Here is a 25,161-nt window from a genome sequence, read left to right as displayed (position 1 = left end):
TAGTATTGAGAAATAATATATATATTTTGTGCAATATAATTTTGTATTTCTGAGTTCTGCAATGCTAGGAAAGCAACACTGAAGCTTGACTAGCAGTGTTAATGAAATGTAGGATAACAATCAAGAAGCTGTTTAGAGCATCAGATAATTATTTCATTAAGATGAAACTGCCAAAAAATAATGTTCGGATGTAAGAATGCTATTATTTTCTTCTGGTTGTCAAGAAAATTAAAATTAAAAATGAAAATTAGATCTAATGAATACAGAAAATAGTTTTCATCATCTGTGATGTTACTGTGATCGTCTGTCCTCTCACTCCTGCTGTATCTCTCCACTAGATGATGAGACGTTATCTTCTAGAGCCATTTACTATACCTTATGCCCGGTCAAGACTGAACTCAAAGGTAAGATTAACTTTGATTAGTGATTCTTTATGTATTGCATTCAGATAATATGTAATATGTGATGCGTGGTAAATATTAAATACTAGCAATAATAATAAAACTTTTGTTCATGGCAAAAAATTACTGTTTTTTTAAGTAGCTGCTATATGGAGTTTATTTCTGATGTGTGACACAAACAATAGCATTTTTTTATCCTTTAAAGAAAATAAATACATGTTTTGTTCTGTACTTCTTTTTTTATATGACAGGTCTCAAAAAAAGAGCTGATTGAAGACAAAATCACATCTGAGTGGAATTGAAGACGATGAAGTATCACATATTGTTATTGCGATTTAAGAAGCTGTACATGGTCTGCTGGGTATATAACTAAACAATAAAGAACCATAAGTACCAATAAAGTTCACATACTAACAAACGCTTCTGTCTGTTATGTAGACTTTTAAATTAAAGCACTTGTTGCATCTTCTCTTTTTGCTTGTGCACGAATGCTGTTCAAAATAAAAAAGCTGCTGCAGCTCATTTCTTGTAAACAGCAGGTTCTCACTGTGGTCAACCACTAATATAAATGTGCCGCATTGCTTTGTTTTCCAAAACAGATGAACCAAATTTGTGGTAAGCAGTGAAATACACCTGCAAAGTTTGCTACTGAGCATGCCTTTATGTGTGGTCTAGTGCACAGGCTTGTTTCATGCTGCAGCAGAAACTGTTCAGTCGAGTCAAAGAAAACAGGCTAATTTTGTAGGTCAAACTGTGTCTCTTGAGAAGTGAGAAGTAGATATGACTAAGATGCTGAGAGGTGGTGTTCATCTCTTTTCTGCTTCAATATTTATAGTAAGCTTATAATTAATAGGCCAAATATCAGTTTAAGGATAAAAACCTTCAGCATGCTTCATGATGAAGTGCAATATGGATTTTAACAATGTGCCAGCCTTAGGCTGTACCGAAATGGTAAATGGACTGGTTCTTATATAGTGGTTTTCTACACTCTCTGAGTATTCAAAGCACTGTATACAACATGCCTCATTCACCCATTCACACAAACACTTCCTTCTATACTTAAGTGCAATCTAAGCATTCACACTCTGATGGACTGAGAGCAACTTGGGGTTAGTATCTTGCCCGAGGATACTTGGCATGCAGTCTGGGGAAGCCAAGGACCGAACCACCAACCTTCCAGTCAGTAGCTGAGCTGCTCTACCACCTGAAACACAGCCACCCAGAATACAAACTGGTCAGGCAGGCATTCAGACATATGCTGAGGCATGCGAAGCCATAGCTTCATCACATTAATTATTTATTTTGTATTATTTATGACTTAATTTATTTGTAGTATTCTTCCTAGATTATGCATTGCATTGCATACCTGAACCAGATGAGTTAAAGACTGAACTTTCTCTGCCATCAATGACTGTTGGCACTGAACAAAGTAAAACCTCCAGGAGCTGTTTTCAAAATAAACTTTTATAGAATAAATACTTAAATACTAAGCCTGCAAAGATGAGACAGGGGAGTCTCAATAGTGGCCATTAAGAACAAAGCCTTATCTTACTGTCAGGCTGATCACCACTTAATCTCCTGCTTTGAAATAGAAAAGAGAAAAAGATTCAACACATGTGTCCCAGGGCCAAGTAACAATATACATTATACATGCTTCAAATGCAAGAAATATGTTTTAAACAGCAAAGCTCAGCAGTTCATGTGAGGTAGAGGCTGACATGACACTGATTAATTTTTAACTCTTTTCTTTGGTATGTATATCAGTTGGAATTGGGATGAAGTAAACATGTGAAGAGTTTATGTAAACAGTTATGCCTGTACTGATACACCAGCATTGGTTGAGTATTATAAATATGAACATTGAATACAATACTAATGCAGTTTCTTTAGCGCTTTTGGTGATGACTGATAATCTGTGGAAGAGCACGCATTATTATGTAATGAAGGAAAACCTTTCCACTGCTGATTACAGATTATAAAGAACAACAAAATAAACTACCACAGCTATGCAGATGACACACAAATATATATCACAATGTCACCAGGAGACCGAGGCCCTGTACAGGCTCTTGGTAAATGCATTGAGGAAATTAATGACTGGTTATGCCACAATTTTCTCCAACTAAACAAAAACAAAACTGAAGTAATAGTCTTTGGCGCCAAAGAAAAACGATTACAGGTCACCAGAGAACTTCAATCTATACATCTAAAAACCACAAACCAGGCGAGAAATTTGGGTGTAGTGATGGATGCAGACCTAAACTTAGAAAAACACATTAAGACAATAACAAAATCAGCTTACTATCACCTCAAGAATATTTCAAGGATAAAAGATCTGATGTCTCAACAGGACCTGGAAAAACTAGTCCATGCATTCATCTTTAGTATGCTTGATTACTGTAACAGCATCTTTACAGGTCTACCTAAAAAATCAGTCAGACAACTACAGCTCATTCAGAACTCTGCTGCTCGAGTCCTCACTAAGACCAAAAAAGTGGACCACATCAGTCCAGCTCTGAGGTCTTTACACTGGCTGCCTGTCCGTCAGAGGATATACTTTAAAGTTCTGATGCTGGTCTATAAAGCTCTGAATGGTTTAGGACCAAAATACATCAGTGACCTCCTAACCCAGTATGAACCTTCCAGATCCCTCAGGTCACCTGGATCCGGTCTTTTATCAGTTCCCAGAGTCAGAACCAGACACGGAGAAGCTGCATTCAGCTTTTATGCTCCTTATATCTGGAACAAACTCCCAGAAAGCCTCAGATCAGCTGAAACACTCAGTTTATTTAAATCCAGGTTGAAGACTCACCTATTCTCAGCTGCATTTGAATAAAGCACCAAATCCACACTTTTAAGCTTAAATTTCAAAACTTACACTAACTACTGATCTTATCTATTTCTGATTTTATCTGTTTTGATCTTATATACTGTTTTGTTCTGATTTTATCTGTTTTGATCTTATATACTGTTTTGTTCTGATTTTATCTGTTTTGATTTTATATACTGTTTTGTTTGTTTGTTTGTTTGTTTGTTTGTTAAGTGGGTTTAGAGCTCTGGGTAGCTCCCCAGCTGGGTCTAGACTAGGTCTAGAGAGTATTTTAAATTCAGGGAATTTAAAATAGAAAGTAGCTCGTCCACAGAAGGACTGGTAGCTCCCCTTACGATAAGGGTTCAGATCGAGCGAACAGGTGTGGGATTAGAGCTCTGGGTAGCTCCCCAACTGGGTCTAGACTGGGTCTAGAGAGTGTTTTAAATTCAGGGAATTTAAAATAGAAAGTAGCTCGTCCACAGAAGGACTTGTAGCTCCCCTTACGATAAGGGTTCAGATCGCGCGAACAGGTGTGAAATGTGTGTGTTTAGTTAGTTTGTTTGTTTGCTTGTTTTAATCAATTTTAAATCATGCTTTTTATTTGTTTTTGTTTCTAATGTCTCTGTAAAGCACTTTGAATCACCTTGTTGTTGAATTGTGCTATACAAATAAATTTGCCTTGCCTTGCCTTGCCTTGCTGCAATCTAGTGGTTACTCTTGGTATTGCAACGTGCTGCAGCCTTATTAAACTCTAAAACTCCCGCGCCTGTGGGCATGTGGGAAAATTTCAATTATATGTGATTTCATTTTCCTCTTTAAATTGTCCTCTAAAGTAAAGATACAAGAGATTGTTCTGCCCAATCAATTTTATCACTTCCAACTAGAAATCTTAATTGGTGTGTTTTGTTTACTGACAGAGTTCTCTGACTGATTCTGCTTCTCTTGGGGGGGAAACAAAAACATTTTTTACATCCAGCCAGTCTTACTATGGCATTAGTTTCTGTAATTTCTGCAGCCAGTCACACAGAGACTCAGAGAGGCCACACCTCAGAGCCTGACTGACATAATTACATTACCATCATGCTTCTTGCATCATCTATCTGTTTGCTTAACAGTTCACTGATTATTTCTTGGTGTTGTTTGCTGTATTTATAGAAACAGATGCATCATGATCTGTGACTCTATACTGTATTTGTGAATAAATACGTGACCTGTGATTTTCATGTTTTCATATTCAATAACTGAAATAATAAATAGAAAAACAATTATTTTCGTATACAATTGTTTAATTTCAATGCCAATGATTGGCTGATATGTCTGACTGTATGTATGTATGACTGTGTAGTTGTGACTGTGGCTCTGCTGCTGTTCTTTGCTGAAAGTTGGTCTAGCTCAGACTTTCTAACTTGTGTTCAGCTATGTGTAAATGTAACTGTCATGAAACAGAAAACTGTTCATGCAATGATGAGAAATAGATCAATGAAACCAGTTATCACACTACTTCATACATACTTCATACTTCATGTAGTTAATGAACAATTCACTGATTCATTCATTTTGCTGCTAATAGTGACAGTCTTAAGAAATTAACTGTTATCAAAGAATCCTGGCCACCAATTTATTCTTTATAAGATATGTCGTCGAACCTACTTAACTCCTCAGAAGAGATTCCAGATGAAAATGACGTCTCATCCTTACTGCACATTCTGCTCGACTGCTACTGTTGGAACCTTAATGCACTCTCTATGGGACTGTCCTGATATGTTCTTATTCTGGGGCAAGGTAATAAAGTTATTGTCATCACTGACAAATATCAGTCTTCCTGTCGAGCCACTGCTACATCTTCTGCTTGATGACTCTAGGCTTCCAATGACAATGAAAGCTCGCAAATTGTGGCTGGCAGGCATAACTGCGGCCAAAAAACTAGTGGTTCAGAAGTGGCTACCACCACATGATCTCTCGGTGAAACAGTGGTTACATGCCTTCTTAGATATCTTGTACTTAGAACTATCCTCAGCTAGGGGAACCCATGCAAACAGTCCAAAACTGGCTAAAGGGAATTAGAAAGACCAAAAGGTTGCTCAGAAATGTGCAATAGGAAGTTAATACATGTTATTCTCTTTTTGTTTTAAATCACTGATCTATTGTACCCTTCTCCTTGTTCATTATGTTAACCTGTAGTGTCAGTGAAATGTCATGGTTATGCTGCAAACGTGATGTGGGGGGGGGGGGGGGGGGGGGGGGGGGGAGGGACTTAGGGTTTGGGGTAATGTTCTTGGGAAACCCAATATGTTGTATGTTTGTGGTGTGCTGTATAAGACAGTTTACCTTTGTTCTAAAAGAAAATAAACATTGCATTTTTTTAAAAAAGAAATGAACTGTTGATGAAATGATCTGCTGTTTCTACAAATACAGTGGAACCCCGACTTCTGAAATTAATTTGTTCCTGACGGTCTTTCGTAAGTCGAAAATTTTCATAACCCATCTTGCCTTTTGAGTGAATGATAGGCTATAGACTCATTGCTAACTGCAACAATAATACGTTGTTCAAGTGGAACAGCGAAGCGCAAGTACGAAAGCCCAGGGGTTGTCACATGATTCAGAAGGCATTCTGGGCATTCTGGGCTCAGCCAATTAGAGTCAGCGGATTTTGTTACGCGGGCACTTTGCCGTAACACGGGCAGAAATATTGCCATTAAGTGCCTTCATAACTTGAATTTTTAAAAATTAAAAAAAAAAAGTTAAATGGGGTACATCGGGGTTTCACTGTACCTTTTTTAATCCTTCTTTTCACTTTGCACATAACTGATAAACATCTGCTCTGTGCCCACTGCCGAACACAGTGTGGTCTGTAAAGGTCAATGGAAACTCAACTTGACGTAATGGAACTCCCAACTTAAAACCATCTGTCAGTCCAACTACACAAATCACTTCTAAATTGCTCTTCTCATACATGTGCATGTATGACTGCAACCAAACCACAACATTGTTATTTCTCCATCCGTAGATTCTGTGGTGACTTTGTCTTTGTTGAAATGCATATTTCTCCTATTGTGTGTTGTTTTGTGTCTACAGTCGTGGCCAAAAGTTTTAAGAATGACACAAATATTAGTTTTCACAAAGTTTGCTGCTAACTGCTTTTAGATCTTTGTTTCAGATGTTTCTGTTTTCAGTTTTATTTGTCATATGCAAGTTAGCACAGGGTCAACATTGCAATGAAATGTGTTTGATGAGCAGCAGTCACTCAGCAGCATGGTACAGTAGAAGAAAATATAATCAAATAAAATAATAAAAAAATAAAAAAATAGAAAAATAGTAAAGAGCAAAATATTAGAGAGATGTGGTAAAAGAGAAAAGATGACTAAATATATATGTATCTATAAATATAAATATATGTACACTAGTGATTAAATAAGAAAATCTTGAAAAGAAATATGACGGGGGGCAGATGGGATATTGCACAGGAATGAGCAGCAGAAAATTACAGTATTGCATTTTTAAATATAAATATCAATAACAATAAAGTGGAATGACCAGTGCAGATTAAAGTGAAGCTGCAGGGTAGCTTCTGAATGCGTCCTGTGGACTGTGTTGTGTGTGTACAGAGTGATGTACAGAAATATAATGACAAGCACGTCATACGTTTCAAAGGCTTTTATCGACAATTACATGACATTTATGCAAAGAGTCAGTATTTACAGTGTCGGCCCTTCTTTTTCAGGACCTCTGCAATTTGACTGAGCATGCTCTCAATCAACTTCTGGGCCAAATCCTGACTGATAGCAACCCATTCTGTCATGATCACTTTTTGGAGTTTGTCAGAATTATCTGGTCTTTGTTTGTCCACCTGCCTCTTGAGGATTGACCACAAATTCTCAATGGGATTAAGATTTGGGGAGTTTCCAGCCCATGGACCCAAAATTTCAACGTTTTGTTCCCCATTTAGTTATCACCTTTGCCTCATGGCACGGTGCTCCATCGTGCTGGAAAATGCATTGTTCTTCACCAAACTGTTGTTGCATTGTTGGAAGAAGTTGCTGTTGGAGGGTGTTTTGGTACCATTCTTTATTCATGGCTGTGTTTTTGTGCAAAATTGTGAGTGAGCCCATTCCCTTGGATGAGAAGCAACCCCACACATGAATGGTCTCAGGATGCTTTACTGTTGGCATGGCACAGGACTGATGGTAGCGCTCGCCTTTCTTCTCCGGACAAGCCTTTTTCCAGATGCCCCAAACAATCGGAAGGTCAAGGTCAAGGTTCTTTGTCACATGCATAGTTATACAAGTACAACACAAAAAAGAGAAAGAGGCTTCATCGGAGAATATAACTTTGCCCCAGTCCTCAGCAGTCCATTCACCATACTTTCTGCAGAAGATCAATCTGTCCCTGATGTTTTTTTTGGAGATAAGTGGCTTATTTGCTGCCCTTTTTGACACCAGGCCGTCTTCCAAAAGTCTTCGCCTCACTGTGCTTGCAGATGCGCTCACACCTGCCTGCTGCCTTTCCTGAGCAAGCTCTGCACTGGTGGCACTCCGATCCCGCAGCTGAATCCTCTTTAGGAGACGATCCTGGCGCTTGCTGGACTTTCTTGGACGCCCTGAAGCCTTCTTAAAAAGAATTGAACCTCTTTCCTTGAAGTTCTTGATGATCCTATAAATTGTTGATTTAGGTGCAATCTTAGTAGCCACAATATCCTTGCCTGTGAAGCCATTTTTATGCAACGCAGTGATGGCTGCACGCGTTTCTTTGCAGGTCACCATGGTTAACAATGGAAGAACAATGATTTCAAGCATCACCCTCCTTTTAACATGTCAGCTCTGTCATTCTAACCCAATCAGCCTGACATAATGATGCCTTGTGCTCATCAACATTCTCACCTGAGTTAAAAAGAAGATTACTGAAATGGTCTCAGCAGGTCCTTTAATGACAGCAATGAAATGCAGTGCAAAGGATTTTTTGGGATTAAGTTAATTTTCATGTCAAAGAAGGACTGTGCAATTCATCTGATCACTCTTCATAAGATTCTGGAGTATATGCAAATTGCTATTGTAAAAACTTAAGCAGCAGCTTTTCCAATTTCCAATATTTATGTGATTCTCAAAACTTTTGGCCACGACTGTACATTTTATACACTTGAAATAATAAAGAAAAATGTCATTTGTGACAAGAAAAAAAAAATACTGTAGGGGGCAGAATTTTACAGATGTGAAATTAACCTCCTAGGACCTGGCGTCAACATATGTGGACATCACATTTTGGGTTGTCTAGACCTAAAAACAAAATTTTTTCTGATATCCACTTATGTGGACATTCTACTGCCACTGTTCTATCAAAAATTAAAAACGAATGTCCTCATATGTGGATCTCATTTTTGTTAGAAACAAAAATCAGGTAAAAAAAAAAAAATCGGGCAATTCTTTGTTTTTACATTTATGAGGTCCCAATATTCCCAAATATCAAAGAGAAATTAAAAATGATTTCCATGGAAGAATTCGGGTAGGAGGTTAAATCACGGTTTTAATGTTTAATGGAAGCTAACTTTAAACACTTTTGCAACACTTTCTGTCTATTTTTAAGTCATATTCATTTATATATATATATTGTTTTTTTTGGTTTTTTTTACATATTGTATACTCTCTTTCAGTGGTTTTATTAACAGTTCCAGTAGTTCTGGCAATACGGAGTTTTGATCCTGGCTTAGACTGAGTATTTTTGTTTAGTCTGTATCATGTTTAGCATGACTTTTATCAGTCTTGCCTTTCTGATTGGTGATTGCACCTTCGTTCAATTCCTCAGTGTACAAAGTCTTTCCCTCCATCTTTGTAGAATCATTCATTTAGTTCTGTGATTGTAACTTTTCTCTGATGTGCTTCACTTATTTGTTTTCCCACATCCTTCTTTCTTCCCTGGTTCATTGTGATTGTTTTCGGAGTGTGGTTTCCTTGCAACTGTTGAAATTTGTTTGACTAGTTTACAAAGATGAGTTTAGTTTGTAGTTTGTAGCTTGCCATCACCAGTGTGTGAATGTGTGTGTGAATGGGTGGATGACTGGATGTGTAAAGTGCTTTGGGGTCCTTAGGGACTAGTAAAGCGCTATACAAAAATACAGGCCATTTGTAGGGGAATACCTAACCATCAAGCAAATAATTAAGTCTTCTGTTTTTAAAGTTACATCAAACACACGAAAAAATCTGATAGTAAACTTAAGCTTAACCTTTGTACTGTACTCAGATAATCCTCAGAGGCTCTGGACTTGTACATAAAGATATTATATTTGGTCCTATAGAAAGTTATATATTTAAAAAACATATACTCTCTGGTTACATTTACTTGCATAAATGACTCTGAATTACTTTATGGTAAATAACACACTATTTGGCAAAAAAACAAAACAACAAAAAAACAACAAAAAAAACAACCTTGTGAAAGAATTCCAGATTGTTTATTCAACAAGTGACAAACTTTGACCTTCATCAGATTTTATTTAATTGTATCAAAGAAAATCTCATGTTCTCTTCATGCAGCTGAGTACATTCAGTGTTTAACCCTTTAAGACCTACCATAGAACCAAGTCTGCCAGAGCTTATATTATATTTTAACATGCTGTAGAGCCATTTTTGGGAGCATTTCAAGTTGCTATACATCAATACAACCATTATAGCCCAAATTTTAATAATATGTATGCATTAAGTGCATAGTAATTACACAAATTGCAAAAAAAGTGCAATAAACCAGTGCCCAGTGCTGGGTAGTAGTAGTAGTGCTGAGGTCTGAATCTGAGGGCAGCTGCTGTAATCACGAAGAGAAGAGAACCATCACAAACTGAAATATAAAGTTTATCTTTCAAATCTGAAATAAAGCTGATCCTTCTCTGTCCTCACACACTTCAGGATCTGAAGTTCTTATCTTACATTTTTTCAGTTCTATGGCTCTGCTGACATATCAGCTTTTTATAAAAAACAGAAAAAAAGTCTTATATACACTAACAGATTTTCCAATATAATATTTACCTCCCAAAAGTTCAACTTTGGTCTCGTCTGACCAGATCATCTTCTTCCACCTGTTTGCCATGTCCCCTACATGTGAACAAATTTGTTCACAACTTTTAGTTTGTGTCAGAAGATGAGCATTCTGGACCAACTGCAGTCTTGCAAGGCAGGTCTGACTAACTCCAACATATAAAGAGTGTCATGGAATTGCTATGTGGAGGCAAGAAAAGAACCAAGTGCAGACTCACGGAAAGATAACTAAACTCAAAAATCACTGCTTTATTGCAGGCCTAACGGCGAAACAGAATATCACACTAAACTAGGGAATGATAAACTGAGACACGAGGAAACACGGGGAAAATCACACAGCTCCAGGGATGAGACAGTGACGACACGACACTAAGCACGGAGAACACAGGGCCTTAAATACAAAAGACAATAAAGACACAGAGACCGAGGGAAACAAAAGAGAATACATTAACCTGAGACATGGACCTTCAAAGTAAAACAGGAAATGCACAGACTGAACTTACAGACACAGAGTCGGGGGAAACACAGAGACACAGAACAAAAGGAGCTCAAAATATAACCAAAACCCTACCGCAAAGAACATGTAAACAAGAATTAACCTGAAACATAAGATAATAATAACCAAAACCAAAAACCACTGAGTCAAAGACTCAGTACCATGACAAGGGGTTACAATTGTCCAACTGGGATATAATACCATATTTTTCGGACCATAAGGCACACCGGATTATAAGGCACATTAAGCGAAACAAAATAGTCAAATAAGCCAACCGTGGTCTTTTCCCCTGCCATATGAACCTAGAGATTATTTTATCCCACTCCTGAAATTGTTTATCAGTTATTTCAACTGGGAGTGTTAGGGACAGATAAAGCATCCTAGGCAAAATATTCATTTTGAAATTTAAAAATATGTATTAAGTTCCATCTTTTAATATCCTCATTTATTTTATAACACAAAGGTTTAAAATTTACATGATATATTTTAGAGAGATCTTTAATGATATTGTAACGATGGTTAAGTGTTATTGTACAGTGACATGTTGGTTATCTCTGCACACTGTTGTTGTTCCTTTAAGATTCATGTTTGGTTGTGCTGCAGGTGGTGTGGAGGAAGGGGAGGGGGGGACCTGGGTTCTGTGTTATGTGTGGGTGCCAGGCTGAAGAGAGGTGTAGCACGAGGGCGCTCTCCCCTGAGTTAGCAACCCGCTTCCTTATGTGCCGAATAAATGGACAAACTGAGACCCAACCGTCTGGTTCTTGTGAATGTTACAATATTTACTCCAGGTTTGCTGTTTAGTTTTAGTTTTTCCCAGTTCAGGTTATCTTTAGTTCTGTTTTTGCCATCCCTGCCTTGTTTTCTGTTATTCACAATAAACCTCCCTCATGTCTCAGTATGTGCCTGCATTCCTCCTCTTTCTTACACATCACATCAATGAAATCTTGATTATGGTGACCACAGAAGGATCAACAGACTGAAAAACTGCTAAGATGCAGGTAAAATGTCAAGAGTTTCACTGGGTCAAATAATTTTACAAGCAAAGAAACAGGTGAACAACCTTCTGATGGATAATACTACTTGTTACAATGCTGTTTTTTTCCCTACAAAATATTAACAATCTATATTTGAAAAATTGTGATAGCAGGTGAGGCAGTCGTGATAACAGCTTAGAATTAAAAAATAATTAAAAATTAAAAGGGCAGCTCTCCGATCTTTAATTAAATTATCGGTAAACATTAATAATAATATTTTTAAATGATCTGCAGTAAATAATGAAGCCATCAGTAAGTCAATATTACATTTTTTCTTTTTTCAGTTTTGATAAAGAGTTTAATGTTATTAAATGTATGTTAACATGCTAGTACATCAAAGTATGAAGGTGACCATGAGAAATTATACATGACTGCACTGAAAGCAGTCTGTATTTTTCTCCTGATCTGTGGGTAACTCTCTTAGATAGTGATCTGAAACACTGTGGGTAACTTGAATGCAACGCAGCTTCTTTGAAAACTATTTTTGTTTAGCATCGCTTTAGCTGCAGAAAGAAACCACACAGTAGAACCCCCCATGCTCACTGTCAGTTGTCCACACAGTCAGCAGCACAGCATCATGGATGTCACAGCTCCGTGCATCAGACTGTGTAAGTGTCTATTTCCACATGAAAAATAAGCTTCAGCTTATTTATTAATCATTATAGCCACCATTAAATAATAGTAATTATTAAATGCCATAGATTTAATAATTAATTTGTCTTTACAAATTTGTTGTACAACTTATAAGATGTTAAAACACATTTATCAGCAGCTGTAGGACTCAACAGAATATTTGTAACCTGTGGCTCTTTGGTCTCTTCAGTGATGAACCTCATGATCCTGCTGTGTGCACATGATCAAAAAGTTGGTGAGTGTCATAAGTTTCCTCATTGATCTGAACACTGTTCATGGTTTTTTTGTTTGTCGGAGCAGACAACGTATGAATGTATGAATAGTAGGAAAAAAAGTATTTTTAGTGAACATGTAATTTTGCGCAAGTGATGTTTTTTCATTGTTTAACAAACAGTACTTTTATTACAAGTCTGAAACTTTCTTTTTTTTCTTTTTCTCAGATGCAGTTTCTCTTCGTATCGCTCCAAACAGATTGCAGTTCTTTGAATATGAATCAGTGATATTTTACTGTGAGGATGCTGTTTATTGGGAAGTTGTGCATAATTCCAAAGGGAAAATAAACTCATGCAGTCACAACGACCAGGGAAAAGCAGGATCATTGTGCATAATAAAAAGTGTGTATCCAGATGACGGTGGAGAGCGCTGGTGTAAGACTAAAGGAGCAAACAGAAGCGACAGCATCAACATCACTGTTACTGGTAAGTTTGCACCGGGACAACATTTTGTTTCAAACATAGTTTAAATAAATTTCAATAAATCTCAGATTCTTGTCATTCAGCTGGATCTGTGGTCCTGGAGAGTCCTGCTGTTCCTGTGATGCAGGGTGAAGCTGTGACTCTTCGCTGCAGAAACAAAACTGCTTCCTCCAACTTCACCTCTAATTTTTATAAAGATGGAGCTCATGTTCACAGCAGCTCCACAGGAGACATGATAATCCACAGAGTTTCAAAGTCAGATGAGGGACTTTACAAGTGCAACATCTCAGGAGGTGGACAGTCACCGGAGAGCTGGCTCAGTGTCACAGGTGACAAACAGTAGTGTTTAATGTCCACATGACACAAAAATTCCATCAATACAGTAAAAATTCAAGATCTATGGATGCTGTCAGACAAACTCATGGTAAAAACCATGTTACCAACAATTTATCTTTAAACAGGGGTGAAAATCTTGGTTCACTGATGTCAAATTGTATTTTGTAACCATTCATTTTTATTCATGTGACAAAATCTGCATAATTACATTTGATTAACAATTGCTATAGTGCAAAAATGTAAGCGGACAGGACACATTTACACGGACTATATTTTAAAGATGGTCTCAGATTCTGTGATTTTAAGGTTAATGTACGACTCTTGTAAAGCAATAAGTCTGGGATTTTGGCTGTCTCTGCCACCTTAACTAGATTAGTCTTTTGTTTAAATAATCATATGTCATATATATCATATATGATATATTATAAATGAGGATAGTACATAATTAGCCAGAAGAAGAAAGAAGTCACTTGGATGAGTGACAAAACATTTCTCCCATTTAAAACGCTACGTCCAGATGAACACAATCAACCTTTTGGGATATTTAACCAGAGCAGAGACAGTCATATTCAATCAGTCAGTCAATTCAGCAACAGTGTATTGAATATTGTTTCCAAACTGTTATACAAAATGCATTTAACACATTGAAAGTTCACTGTGTCTCACAAAGTAATTTCTATCATCTCTGCATCCCATCACACAGCAACTGTAACCAACCACTCCTCAGAGCCCAGCTGTCATATTTACCTCATCTTACGAAATGTCTTCACTCTGATGATGGTGGCTCTGCTGCTGCTTTTTGTGGGACTTCTTCACTTTAGGAAACTCGGAGCTACAGCTAACTAATGGTTGCCCAACTATAAATGTCACTGTGACACAATAGAAAATGATTCAGCTACTGAAGAAAAATAGAAACATCAAAGCTAAAGAGTTAACATCACATCATGATTCATCTGGATACTCAATGAAGAATTTTGCATGCTGTATTTTTAAGCTTTTAGCAGCAGGTGTATGATGTGCTGTGACATCTTTAAGAAGTTAAAACAATAAAAAACAAAATAAAAGTCATATATGTAGAAACATTTTTAAGACAACCACCATAATTCTGACAAACATCTGCAAAATTACTGCAATATTGCTACTTGTCTAGTAAGATACTTTCATTTGTGTTTGTTTTTGTGGACACAAGTGAGAAGTATGACGTTTTATGTACTAATATGTGTCTCACTTTTATCTGATTGTATTTTATATGCTAAAAATAATAAATACATTAAACAAAGATTTGGTCATATACTTAATTAATTGCTTTTGCAATGCAAGGCATGTTGGGCTGGACAGTAGATAACTTTAAAACATGCCTTTCAGGTGTTTTTTTTTTTTTTTTTTAAATTCTTTTAAATTGGCTGTTATGCATTAATTTTAATGGTACAGTTAACTTGAGATCAAGTTAAGGTTGTGAGTAATTTTGATCCACAAACTACAATTTGTAAATGTTTCACAATAAATTTTAGCAAACAGCAAACCTTGCTGTTTTCAGAGGGAGAGTGCAATTGTTGTATTTCAGTGATTTATCTTCGGTTATACTGTCATACACCAGCATATGTGATCAAAGGTACAAACCAGAAGCATGAAAATGCCCATTGAAAGACAAAGGCCCACAATGCTTTCTGCTCTGAAGAACGTATTTGCATTTGGAGAGCTGCTTCCTCTGTCTCACATGCTTGCAAACAGTTATAAAAATCTCATTATTTTTACTTATAGGTGTCACGGCTGCAGTTATTTGTTCACTCAAACATAAACGTGAAATGTAAAGTTAAAGTTAAAAAACTAAGAGTAACAGTGAACTTTTAAATCTATGGTCAAGTGCTTTAACTGTGAAAGTTCTTAATAATTATTTATGAAACTGTCATCATCTTTTTATTTGAGGTTGCCAGAGAAAGAACTTTTGAAGAACCTGGTAGATCTGAAAAGATCTTAGCGTAATGGTGCAGGGGAGCATTTCTATGCACACTTTGCCCCCATTAGTACCAACTGAGAATATTTAAAAAATCACAGCCTACCTGAGTGTTGTTGCTGGTGTCCACCACTTTACGATCACAGTGTACCCATGTTGTGATGGTTTCTTACAAGAGCTCAAATCATCTCGCACTGGTTTCTTCAATATGAAGATGAATTAACTGTATATAAATGGTCTTCATAGTCGCCAGATCTCAGTCCAATAGAACACCTTTCAGATGTGGTGGAAGAGGAGAGTAATATCCCAAAGATGAATAAACATAACAATAATAATAACATTAAGGAGAAGAAAAAATAACTTTATTTATCAAAGGAAAGTCTGATACAGCTCATCCGCTATTTGTATGAGAACTAAAAAGCCTGATGGCTGCAGGGCCGAATGATTTTCTGCGTCTCTCTGTTTGAAATCAGAGAAAGAGAGGAGAATTCCAGTACTGATGTGTTTGTTGTTGTTTTCGTTCCATAAAGATATTATAAAGTAGTTCATCTGTATTCAGGGACCAGTCTAGTTTGTTTTTTAGGTTTCCTTGGGGATTGGGGATCTGTAGCCAATATGTCTGTTCAAAAGTTATACTATATTAAAGTGATGTTTTCAATGGTCATTGCCATAGGAACAACAAATCTTAAACAGATGTGTATTGAACATGCACAGATCCAGAATAGCATTTATTTATCTATAGCAATATTAAATGCCCTGTGACTGAGTGGCTTCAATGATTTTGGTGATTTTCTGAGTGCCTGGGCTAACCCTCAAAGAGGCTTAAAATGTTCACTATTTTTGTGATGCGTTTCTGCACAGTTCACCAAACTGAGCACAGGAAACAGGAACCAGTCTACAAGCTGCATCAAACACAGCATTAGTCTGAACTGGTTTGTTGTTCCGCCCACTGACAGTGAACTGAAACAGTGAGGCTTGACTTGACACAAAAGACACTCAGCTTCTTTGGAAACAGCTTTTGTAAAACTAGATAATTGCACTAATCCCTAAAACATTATAATTAATATTAAAATACTTTTAGTAGGACAAACACACCCCTGCTCAGTACTGTTACGCTTCAGCAAGACAACATGGAGGTCAGAGCTCTCTGCATCAGACTGTGTGAGTATTTTCTCTATTTCCACAATACCAAAAGCTTTAAGTTATTCATGGTGATTAATAATATGACAGTTTTATATATTTTATATAGAAAATTAGGCTGTTGTATTTTTGTGGACTAGTTATGAGATTAGATTTTCACGATTCTGATTCCATTTTCGATTCTTTATCGATTCTCCGATCGATTCTTGTTTTTAAAAAAGGAGAACACTGAGGTCGATTAGCTTAGAACTTTGTTATATTTTTTCTTTTTAAACAAGATAGAAATTTAGGAGTAACATGGCCTTACAAACCCAACAGTGAGATCTTAAGAGATCCACAGCCTATGGCTCTTCAATAGGGTGTCACAGGGTCCCCACGAAAGAAATTGTAAATGTAAAATATTAATAAAATAAATATTCTTCTGTAGCAATAACAAAGTATAACATAAATTATTCTGTAGCAATTACACAAGAATATCCAGTAATGTCCCTGCCTACAATTAAACACATTCACTTACTGAAAATTGGGGCATCTGCTGTGGCAAATGGGTGCAAGCCTTTTACCACAAACTTAGTCACTGCTCGGTGACAGTCGTCTATCCTGCCAGCATCTGAGCCAGCCAGACTCTGTCTGTCTCTCTCATCATGATCACCTAAATGCACAGTAATGGCAGGTTTTGTAATAAGGCAGATCGCGCTAACATAATATGCACTGTTAGTTGATTTTTTACCTGCCGCATTAACGGGAGAGGACGTGCAAACGTTACCACTGCTGCTGGGTTGAGATTCACGAGTCCGGAGCAGAATTAAAAACACGACATTTATTTAAGGTCATCGCGTGTTTTGTGAGCAAATGCTTTTGCATATTCGTAGTGTTTCCATCATTGCAAAAATGACAAGCAATTCCAATTAATTGAAACAGTGAGCACCGGTTCTCAACAAGAACTGGTTTTCGATTTCCATCGCTATATGAGATGTAATATTTTTTAGCATTACTTTCATATTTTTAGTATATTTAGTAATTATATGTGTCTTAATAACTCTGTAGCTTTTACATCTCTTTTCAGCAATCACTGTCATGATTCTGCTGCATGTGCAGGATCAGGAAGTTGGTGAGTGAGTTTTCTCTTCTATATCAACATTAGTTCACATTTTGGAGGAACAAGAATTTTTTTGAAAGAAAAATTTGGTTGTCATATTTTTAATGGGATTATTTACTGTTTTAACCTTTTACTGTTGACGTGCAGTATACCCATTTTAGCAGTAAAACTCTAAACTGAGTCTTTGATTTTTCTTTGTTTCAGATGCAGTTTCTCTTCGTGTTGTTCCAAACAGATTGCAGTTCTTTGAATATGAATCACTAACATTTCACTGTGAAGGAGTCGATTATTGTGCAGTTGTGCATAAATTCAAAGGGAAAGTAGAATCATGTAGTAAAGCTAACAAGAGGACACCAACAGGATCATCCTGCACCTTTAAAACTGTTTATACAGACGACAGCGGAGAGTACTGGTATGAGTCTGAGGAAGGAAAAGGAAGTAACATTATCAACCTCTCTGTCACTGGTACTTTTGAAAAAAAAACCCAACAGATTTTTTATAATAAATTGTAATTAAATGTAATTTCATGTATTTAATTATCAAATGTATTTCATTTAGCTGGTCCTGTGATCCTGGAGAGTCCTGCTGTTCCTGTGTTAATGGAAGGAACTGTGACTCTGAGCTGCAGAAGCAAAACAGCTTCCTCCAACTTCAAAGCTGATTTCTACAAAGATGGAGGTCAGATCCATAGAAGCTCCACAGGAAACATGACCATCCACAGAGTTTCAGAATCAGATGAAGGAGTTTACAAGTGTAGCATCTCAGGAGTTGGAGAATCTCCAGAGAGCTGGCTGAAAGTCACAGGTGAGACACTGAGATGTTTTAAATGAAGGTGATCTGAATGACAGCTGATGCTTTTCAAAGCTGGTAAATCTCTTTGTATTAGCATTTTTGAATGCTAAAACTAAATTGCAGATTACACCCATAATTTTGACAATAAAGGGCTATTCTATTCTATTCTATTCTATTCTATTTTTTTTTGGCAAGATTCTTCTCCATGTTGTTATGCAAGAGCTAAAATGATGGTTTACCATTCTTTTTTCATGTAAGCCTTTCTGTTTTTTCAGACCATCATTTAGTCACTCAAACTACAAAGTATACAGTCAATCCACACAGTCACAAAGAGGCATGCCATTCCTCCTCTGCTGCCACACCTTGGATCATTGTCACCATTTTAGTCAGTGCTCTGTTGGTGGTAGTGGGACTGCATCACTTTGGAAAAGATTGCTGGAAAAGAGGTAATGAAAATTATTATTAATGTTATTATTATCAGATGGAAAATGAGTCTATCAGGCAGATGCATTATCAGATTTTCTCATCCAACGTTTTTTAATACAATTGAATGTCATAAACTACTGGGCTTGAACTAAGAAATCCTCTATACCTGTTTAATGGGTTTTAAAACAACAACAACAAAATAAAACTTTTTTGAAATGTATTTCTTTAAACTTCATAGAGGCCGGCAAGGTGGATGCAGGTAGAGTAACATATGTTGTTATAAGAAAGACAGGAGATATTTTACTGAACAGTAGAACAAAATTACTTCTTTGAATAAAAGGGTTGCTTTTTTTTTTTCTCAGGTGGTGATGTCTGTAGCTTTGGTAGAGTTGTATGTCATATTTATAAATGTATAGATGTGAGTGATAATTTGAGCCTTCAAAACATACGCCTCAAATGAAAACCACATAGAATATAATTTTAAAGCTACTGTATCTCAGACGGCTCAGAATAGTAAAATGCTGCATGAAGTACAATTTCAGACATGCATTCAGTTTCAAAATTAACTTTATATTAAACCCAATTACTTTCTTTTTTGATCAATAATATTCAGTGACTAGCATTCATTGTCTTTTTTTTGCCTATGGTGTGGTAATTGGTAATTACTTATTTCACATCTGCCAGGATATTTCACAGAGACCAAAATATTGCACATAAAAAGGGTAGAGCTGAGTGTAAAAGTGTAAAGTCTAATATTTTAGTTTAGTACAAAAATAGCAAAAAGCAAGAAGTTGAAGAGCAGCTGATATTTTTGCAGTCAAAGTAGAAGTGACTTGCAAACAGCAGAAATTCAATTAGAAATGTCAGTTTTTGTTAGCTCAGTAGCAACACCTTACATAATGGGCCCATGAATGGCTTCAATTTTCTTTCTAATCTTGAATGTCATTTTTTTCTAAAATTTAAAATCAAATCTAATAAATGCATTAAATAACAGACAGGGATCATGATCACTAATATTGCTGTGGTTATCATTCCCCTCACTCCCACTGTCCCTCTCCATCACAAGCTGAAGATGCATCACTCTCTAGACCAATTTCCAATAGCTTAGGACTCTTTGACACTCAACAGCAAGGTAAGACTACTTGTGATTAAAAGCCATTTTAACTTTAGCATTTAGAAATCCAAAACATCAGTAAGTAATTTGGTATAATCTAAGACAAATAAGTGTTTTATTATGTAAAATGCTTTGGATACCAACTGATTTCATTCCATCTGTTGTCAAAGCAGAAGCAGGAACCAGCAGAGAGATGCCCTCAACAGGTCCCTGCCAACACACAGCAGAGGATCCCTTCTATTCTACAATACAGTAAGTAGAGATTATGCTTCATGTGCTGCAGTCAGGTAATAATTAGTAAATTTGGGATTTTCTATATAGACAGTTACCTACTATTACCTGACAATGGACTATGTATAGTTTGTCATACATTTCACTCACACCCAAATTTGTGTATTAAAGGCCATGGTATACTGTAAAAAGTATGCAGATTAATTCTTTGATTTTTTGATGACTTTTTTTATGTTGTGCTTTACATTTTTTCTCCTACAATTCTTTTGTTTACAGGTTGCAGAGAGACAGATGATAATCACATCTGAGTAAGAATGAAATCAAAGAAGCAACTCAGTTTTATCACAATGTTGTTGTTTTTTTTTTTTTGTGTAATTAAACAAGCTGTGCATTTTCTGACAGGTTTGGTTTACATGTCTATAAACTGTTAGAGTTTTTCTTCATTCAGTCAGTTACAGCTGCATGTCATTCCCACGGTGTTATACACATATATAAAGTTTGAACATAAGCGTCTTTGCTAAAGCTGAACTTTAACCAACACGTTTGATCTTTCTGTTTTTTTACACATGTATGAATGTTGTTTCAATAAAAGAGCTGCTGTAGCTTTCAATGACACCCATTGAGGTCAACCTCTAATCTCAAAGTGTCACATTACTTTTTTCCAAAACAGATGCACCGAGTTTGTGGTGAGCAAATAAAATATAACTGCCATGTTCGATACAGAGCGTGACTGACTTTAAGTGTGGTCTATTACCCAGACAAAATAAGTGGTGTTTTGTTTTATTGTTTCAGCTTCTTTTTTGGTCCGACTGTGTGAAAGCAGAATTTAGGAGCTAAGTGAGGGGGGCAACACTCATCTTGGTTTGGCCTTAACAGAATAGGTTACAGTCAGTTATTTTTTCAGTCAGTGAATATTGATTATGTCAAGGCTCTGTGTGCGGGCAGGCGGAGAGGAGGATCCAAACGCAGGACTCAGACACAAACGTGAAACTCAAAAACCTCAGCTTTATTGCTGGTACGAAAACAAAACCTGAAGTGAACACGGAATATGGAGAACAGAAACACACAGGCATAATCTGAGGGTACGACGCGACACTGAGCACAGGAAAGCACAGGGCCAATATACACAGGGTGGTAATCAGCAAATGAGCAACAGGAGGGAGACACAGCTGGGAGAGATCAGGGTTAACGAGACGGGGGAAGCCAAGCTGCACACACTCACATAAGACAAAGACTTTCACAATAAAACAGGAAACATGAATTATTAAACAAGCATGCAGACTTTACATTGAGAGACAGAGAATGACACATGGAACCTGAACTAAACTAAACGTGAGATATAACTGAGAACAAATCCTTAAGCACGGATAAACAGAAACAAGAAACTAATACTAATCATCACTACGAGAATAAGAAAACAATCCATGAAGCAGAATTAAACCGAAATATAATAGACACAAAATACTGGGTCCAACCGTGACAAATTATTTCAGCAGAATTTACTTTCTCTGTGACATAATGCACTTACTAGTTACTTGTGTGTATACGAACTGGACACAATGGTTACATCCTTCTCTGGATCACAAATTCATATGAAGTGTTTTGACAGTTTTAAGAAATGGGGATCTTAAAATACTTTTAAATGTCTGTAACATCGTACTATAACTCTGATAAAGTACCCACACTATTCTTCTCTATAGAAGACTGCAGAGCCTTTTGGGGACACACATGTGACCTATAACTTTGTTTGTATAAAACATATCATCTTAAAAAGCAGATAGTACTTACATTTTATGTCTTTAACTTAAATTAGTCATAATCATCTGATAGATGCAATATTATCTACAGATTCTTTCACTGTCATTCATGTATATTTATTTAGTCTTTTTCTCAAAATGATCTTTGTGAGTTAACTTCTGTAATTACTTCCTCCAAACCATCAGAATGTCTTTTAGACCCCATTCCTACAGGACTGCTCAAAGAAGTCCTGCCATTAATGAATGCTTCAGTCTTAAATATGATCATTATATTATCCATATTATCAGATTAATCTCTCTTCCACAACATGGATTTTATCCTGTTTTACTTCTCTCACCCTAACCTGTTAAAAGTAGGGATGGGTATCGTTTAGGTTTTATCCGATACCAGTGCCAAACCGGTACTTTTGAAACGGTGCCGGTGCTCAAACGGTGCTCAAACGGTGCTCAAACTGGTGCTTAAAGAATGGAGAACACAAAATTGGTCCAAAAACCTCTCATGTTTAGCTGTTTTTTTGTAAAAAGATAACAATGTTAGCCTTTTCTGCAGCTATTCATCATCATCATCATCGTTTATTTATATAGCACTTTACGAACCCAGCAGGCAGACCAAAGTGCTGAACAACACAGATCAAAAACAACAACCAAATTAAAAATACCATAAAATCATTACATACAATAAAATAAATAAGAAAGTGTCAGTTTCCTACAGAGTTAAAAGCCAGGGAATAAAAATAGGTTTTCAATCTGGACTTAAAGACCTGCACTGATGACGCTTGTCTAATTTGGAAGGGAAGGTTGTTCCAGAGCATCGGAGCCGCAATTGAAAAGGCACGGTCTCCTCTGCATTTCAGCCGCGACTTAGGGACCGACAGCAGCAGCTGCTCAGCTGAACGGAGCGAGCGAGGAGGAACATGTGGCTTCAGCAAATCAGATAAATAGTTTAAGTTTAAGAATAGTTTAAGAAATTAAAATAGTTTAAGAATCTGAATGCTCGGAAAGCTCCCGGCCCAGACGGCGTGTCTCCTGCCACCCTCAGACACTGTGCAAACGAGCTGGCCCCAGTGTTTTCTGGCATTTTTAACTCCTCACTGCAGGCATGTCATGTGCCTGCCTGCTTCAAGTCCTCCACCATAATCCCTGTCCCCAAGAAACCTAGGATCACTGGACTAAATGACTACAGACCCGTGGCTCTGACATCTGTGGTCATGAAGTCATTTGAGCGCCTAGTTCTCTCCCATCTCAAGACCCTCACGGCCCCCCTCCTGGACCCCCTGCAGTTTGCATACAGAGCCAACAGGTCTGTAGACGACGCCATCAACATGGCCCTACACTTCATCCTGCAGCATCTGGACTCCCCAGGAACCTACGCCAGGATCCTGTTTGTGGACTTCAGCTCTGCCTTCAACACCATCCTTCCAGACCATCTCCGGGGCAAGCTTTCCCAGATGAATGTGCCTGATCCCATCTGCCGGTGGATCACTGACTTCCTGACGGACAGGAAGCAGCATGTGAGGCTGGGAAAGAATGTCTCGGACTCCCGGACCATCAGCACCGGCTCCCCTCAGGGCTGTGTTCTTTCTCCTCTGCTCTTCTCCCTGTACACCAACTGCTGCACCTCCACCCACCAGTCTGTCAAGCTAATTAAGTTTGCAGATGACACCACCGTTATTGGGCTCATCTCGGACGGGGATGAGTCTGCCTACAGGAGGGAGGTTGAACGTCTGGTGTCCTGGTGCAGCCACAACAACCTGGTGCTGAATGCCCAGAAGACAGTGGAGATTATTGTGGACTTCAGGAAGCACACAGCCCCACTCCCCCCCATCATCCTGACTGACACCCCCATCACCTCTGTGGACTCATTCCGCTTCCTGGGTACCACCATCACCCAGGACCTGAAGTGGGAGCCCACCATCACCTCCGTCATCAAGAAAGCCCAGCAGAGGATGTACTTCCTGAGGCAGCTGAAGAAATTCAACCTGCCAACATGGACGATGATGCAATTCTACACTGCAATCATCGAGTCCATCCTCACCTCCTCCATCACCGTGTGGTACGCTGGAGCCACTATCAGGGACAAACAGAGACTGCAGCGTGTTGTGCGCTCTGCTGAGAAGGTGATTGGCTGCAGACTCCCATCTCTTCAGGACCTGTACACCTCCAGGACACTAGGGCGTGCAGCTCGGATCTCAGCTGACCCTTCTCACCCTGGACACAGTCTGTTTGACCTGCTCCCCTCAGGCAGGAGACTCCGGTCCATTCGCACCAGAACCTCTCGCCATAAGAACAGTTTCTTCCCCTCTGCTGTTGGACACATGAACAATAACCATATGACTGTCCCCGCCACAAACACATGACCCTACGCTGTGTCACTGCATCATTACATGTTTGGCACTGATCACAACCTGCACTCATGTATATATCTTTCTACATAGCACTTTTAATTCTTATTCCTACTTTTATTTTTATTTTTATTTTTTTTTTTCATGTCTATTTAATCGCAATTTATGACACTATGTTTGCACTGAAGCACCGCAGCAATTTCCTAATGTTGTAAACCTGCTCAACATTTGGCAATAAACTGATTCTGATTCTGATTCTGAAATAGACAGGAGCCAGACCATTTAAAGATTTAAAAACCAATAAAAGGACTTTAAAACGAATCCTAAATTCAATGGGAAGCCAATGCAAGGAAGCCAGAACCGGAGTGATGTGATCGAATTTCCTACTACCGGTTAAAAATCGCGCCGCCGCATTTTGTACTAACTGCAGGCGTGACAAGGTGCCCAACCCGACCCCTATTAAAAGGGAATTACAATAGTCCAAACGTGAGGTGATAAAAGCATGAATAAGAGTTTCCAAATTGGGTTTGGAAAGGAAGGGCTTAACCTTCGACAGGCGTCTGAGGTGATAAAAAGCTAATTTCACCACCCCATTTACATGGCCTTCAAAAGTAAGCGCAGAATCAAGTTTAACACCAAGATTAGTGATTGAACTTTTCAGATGACAGGTCAAATCACCAAAATCAACATCTGGAGAATCAGTAGAACGATGCGGGCCATATAAAATTGCTTCCGTTTTGCGACCATTAAAATTCAAAAAATTATTTGCCATCCATAATTTAATATCGCTAAGACAGTCAAGCAGTGATTGACATGGGGAGGTATCCAAATGACTAAAAGGTAAGTAAAGCTGACAGTCATCGGCATACAAATGAAATGA

General features: G+C 37.7%; 1 protein-coding gene across 1 annotated transcript; it reads left to right on the top strand.

Annotated features, from left to right (window-relative positions):
* The first annotated feature begins 12,339 nt into the window (after positions 1–12,339).
* Positions 12,340–20,490, top strand: LOC146673689 (Fc receptor-like A). The gene is made up of 8 exons (XM_085400988.1): positions 12,340–12,370; positions 12,586–12,630; positions 12,836–13,093; positions 13,174–13,419; positions 18,178–18,423; positions 18,687–18,857; positions 19,904–19,969; positions 20,459–20,490. Exons 1-8 carry the CDS (start codon positions 12,340–12,342, stop codon positions 20,488–20,490), a joined length of 1,095 nt encoding a protein of 364 aa, XP_085257114.1.
* Positions 20,491–25,161: the final 4,671 nt, after the last annotated feature.

Source organism: Rhamphochromis longiceps, linkage group LG3 (assembly GCF_057381845.1).
Source record: "Rhamphochromis longiceps isolate RC_006_pf linkage group LG3, R_longiceps_female_GT1.1, whole genome shotgun sequence".
NCBI lineage: Eukaryota > Metazoa > Chordata > Actinopteri > Cichliformes > Cichlidae > Rhamphochromis > Rhamphochromis longiceps.
The sequence above is the reverse complement of the archived record's forward strand: the minus strand, read 5'-3'. Positions and strand labels throughout refer to the sequence as shown.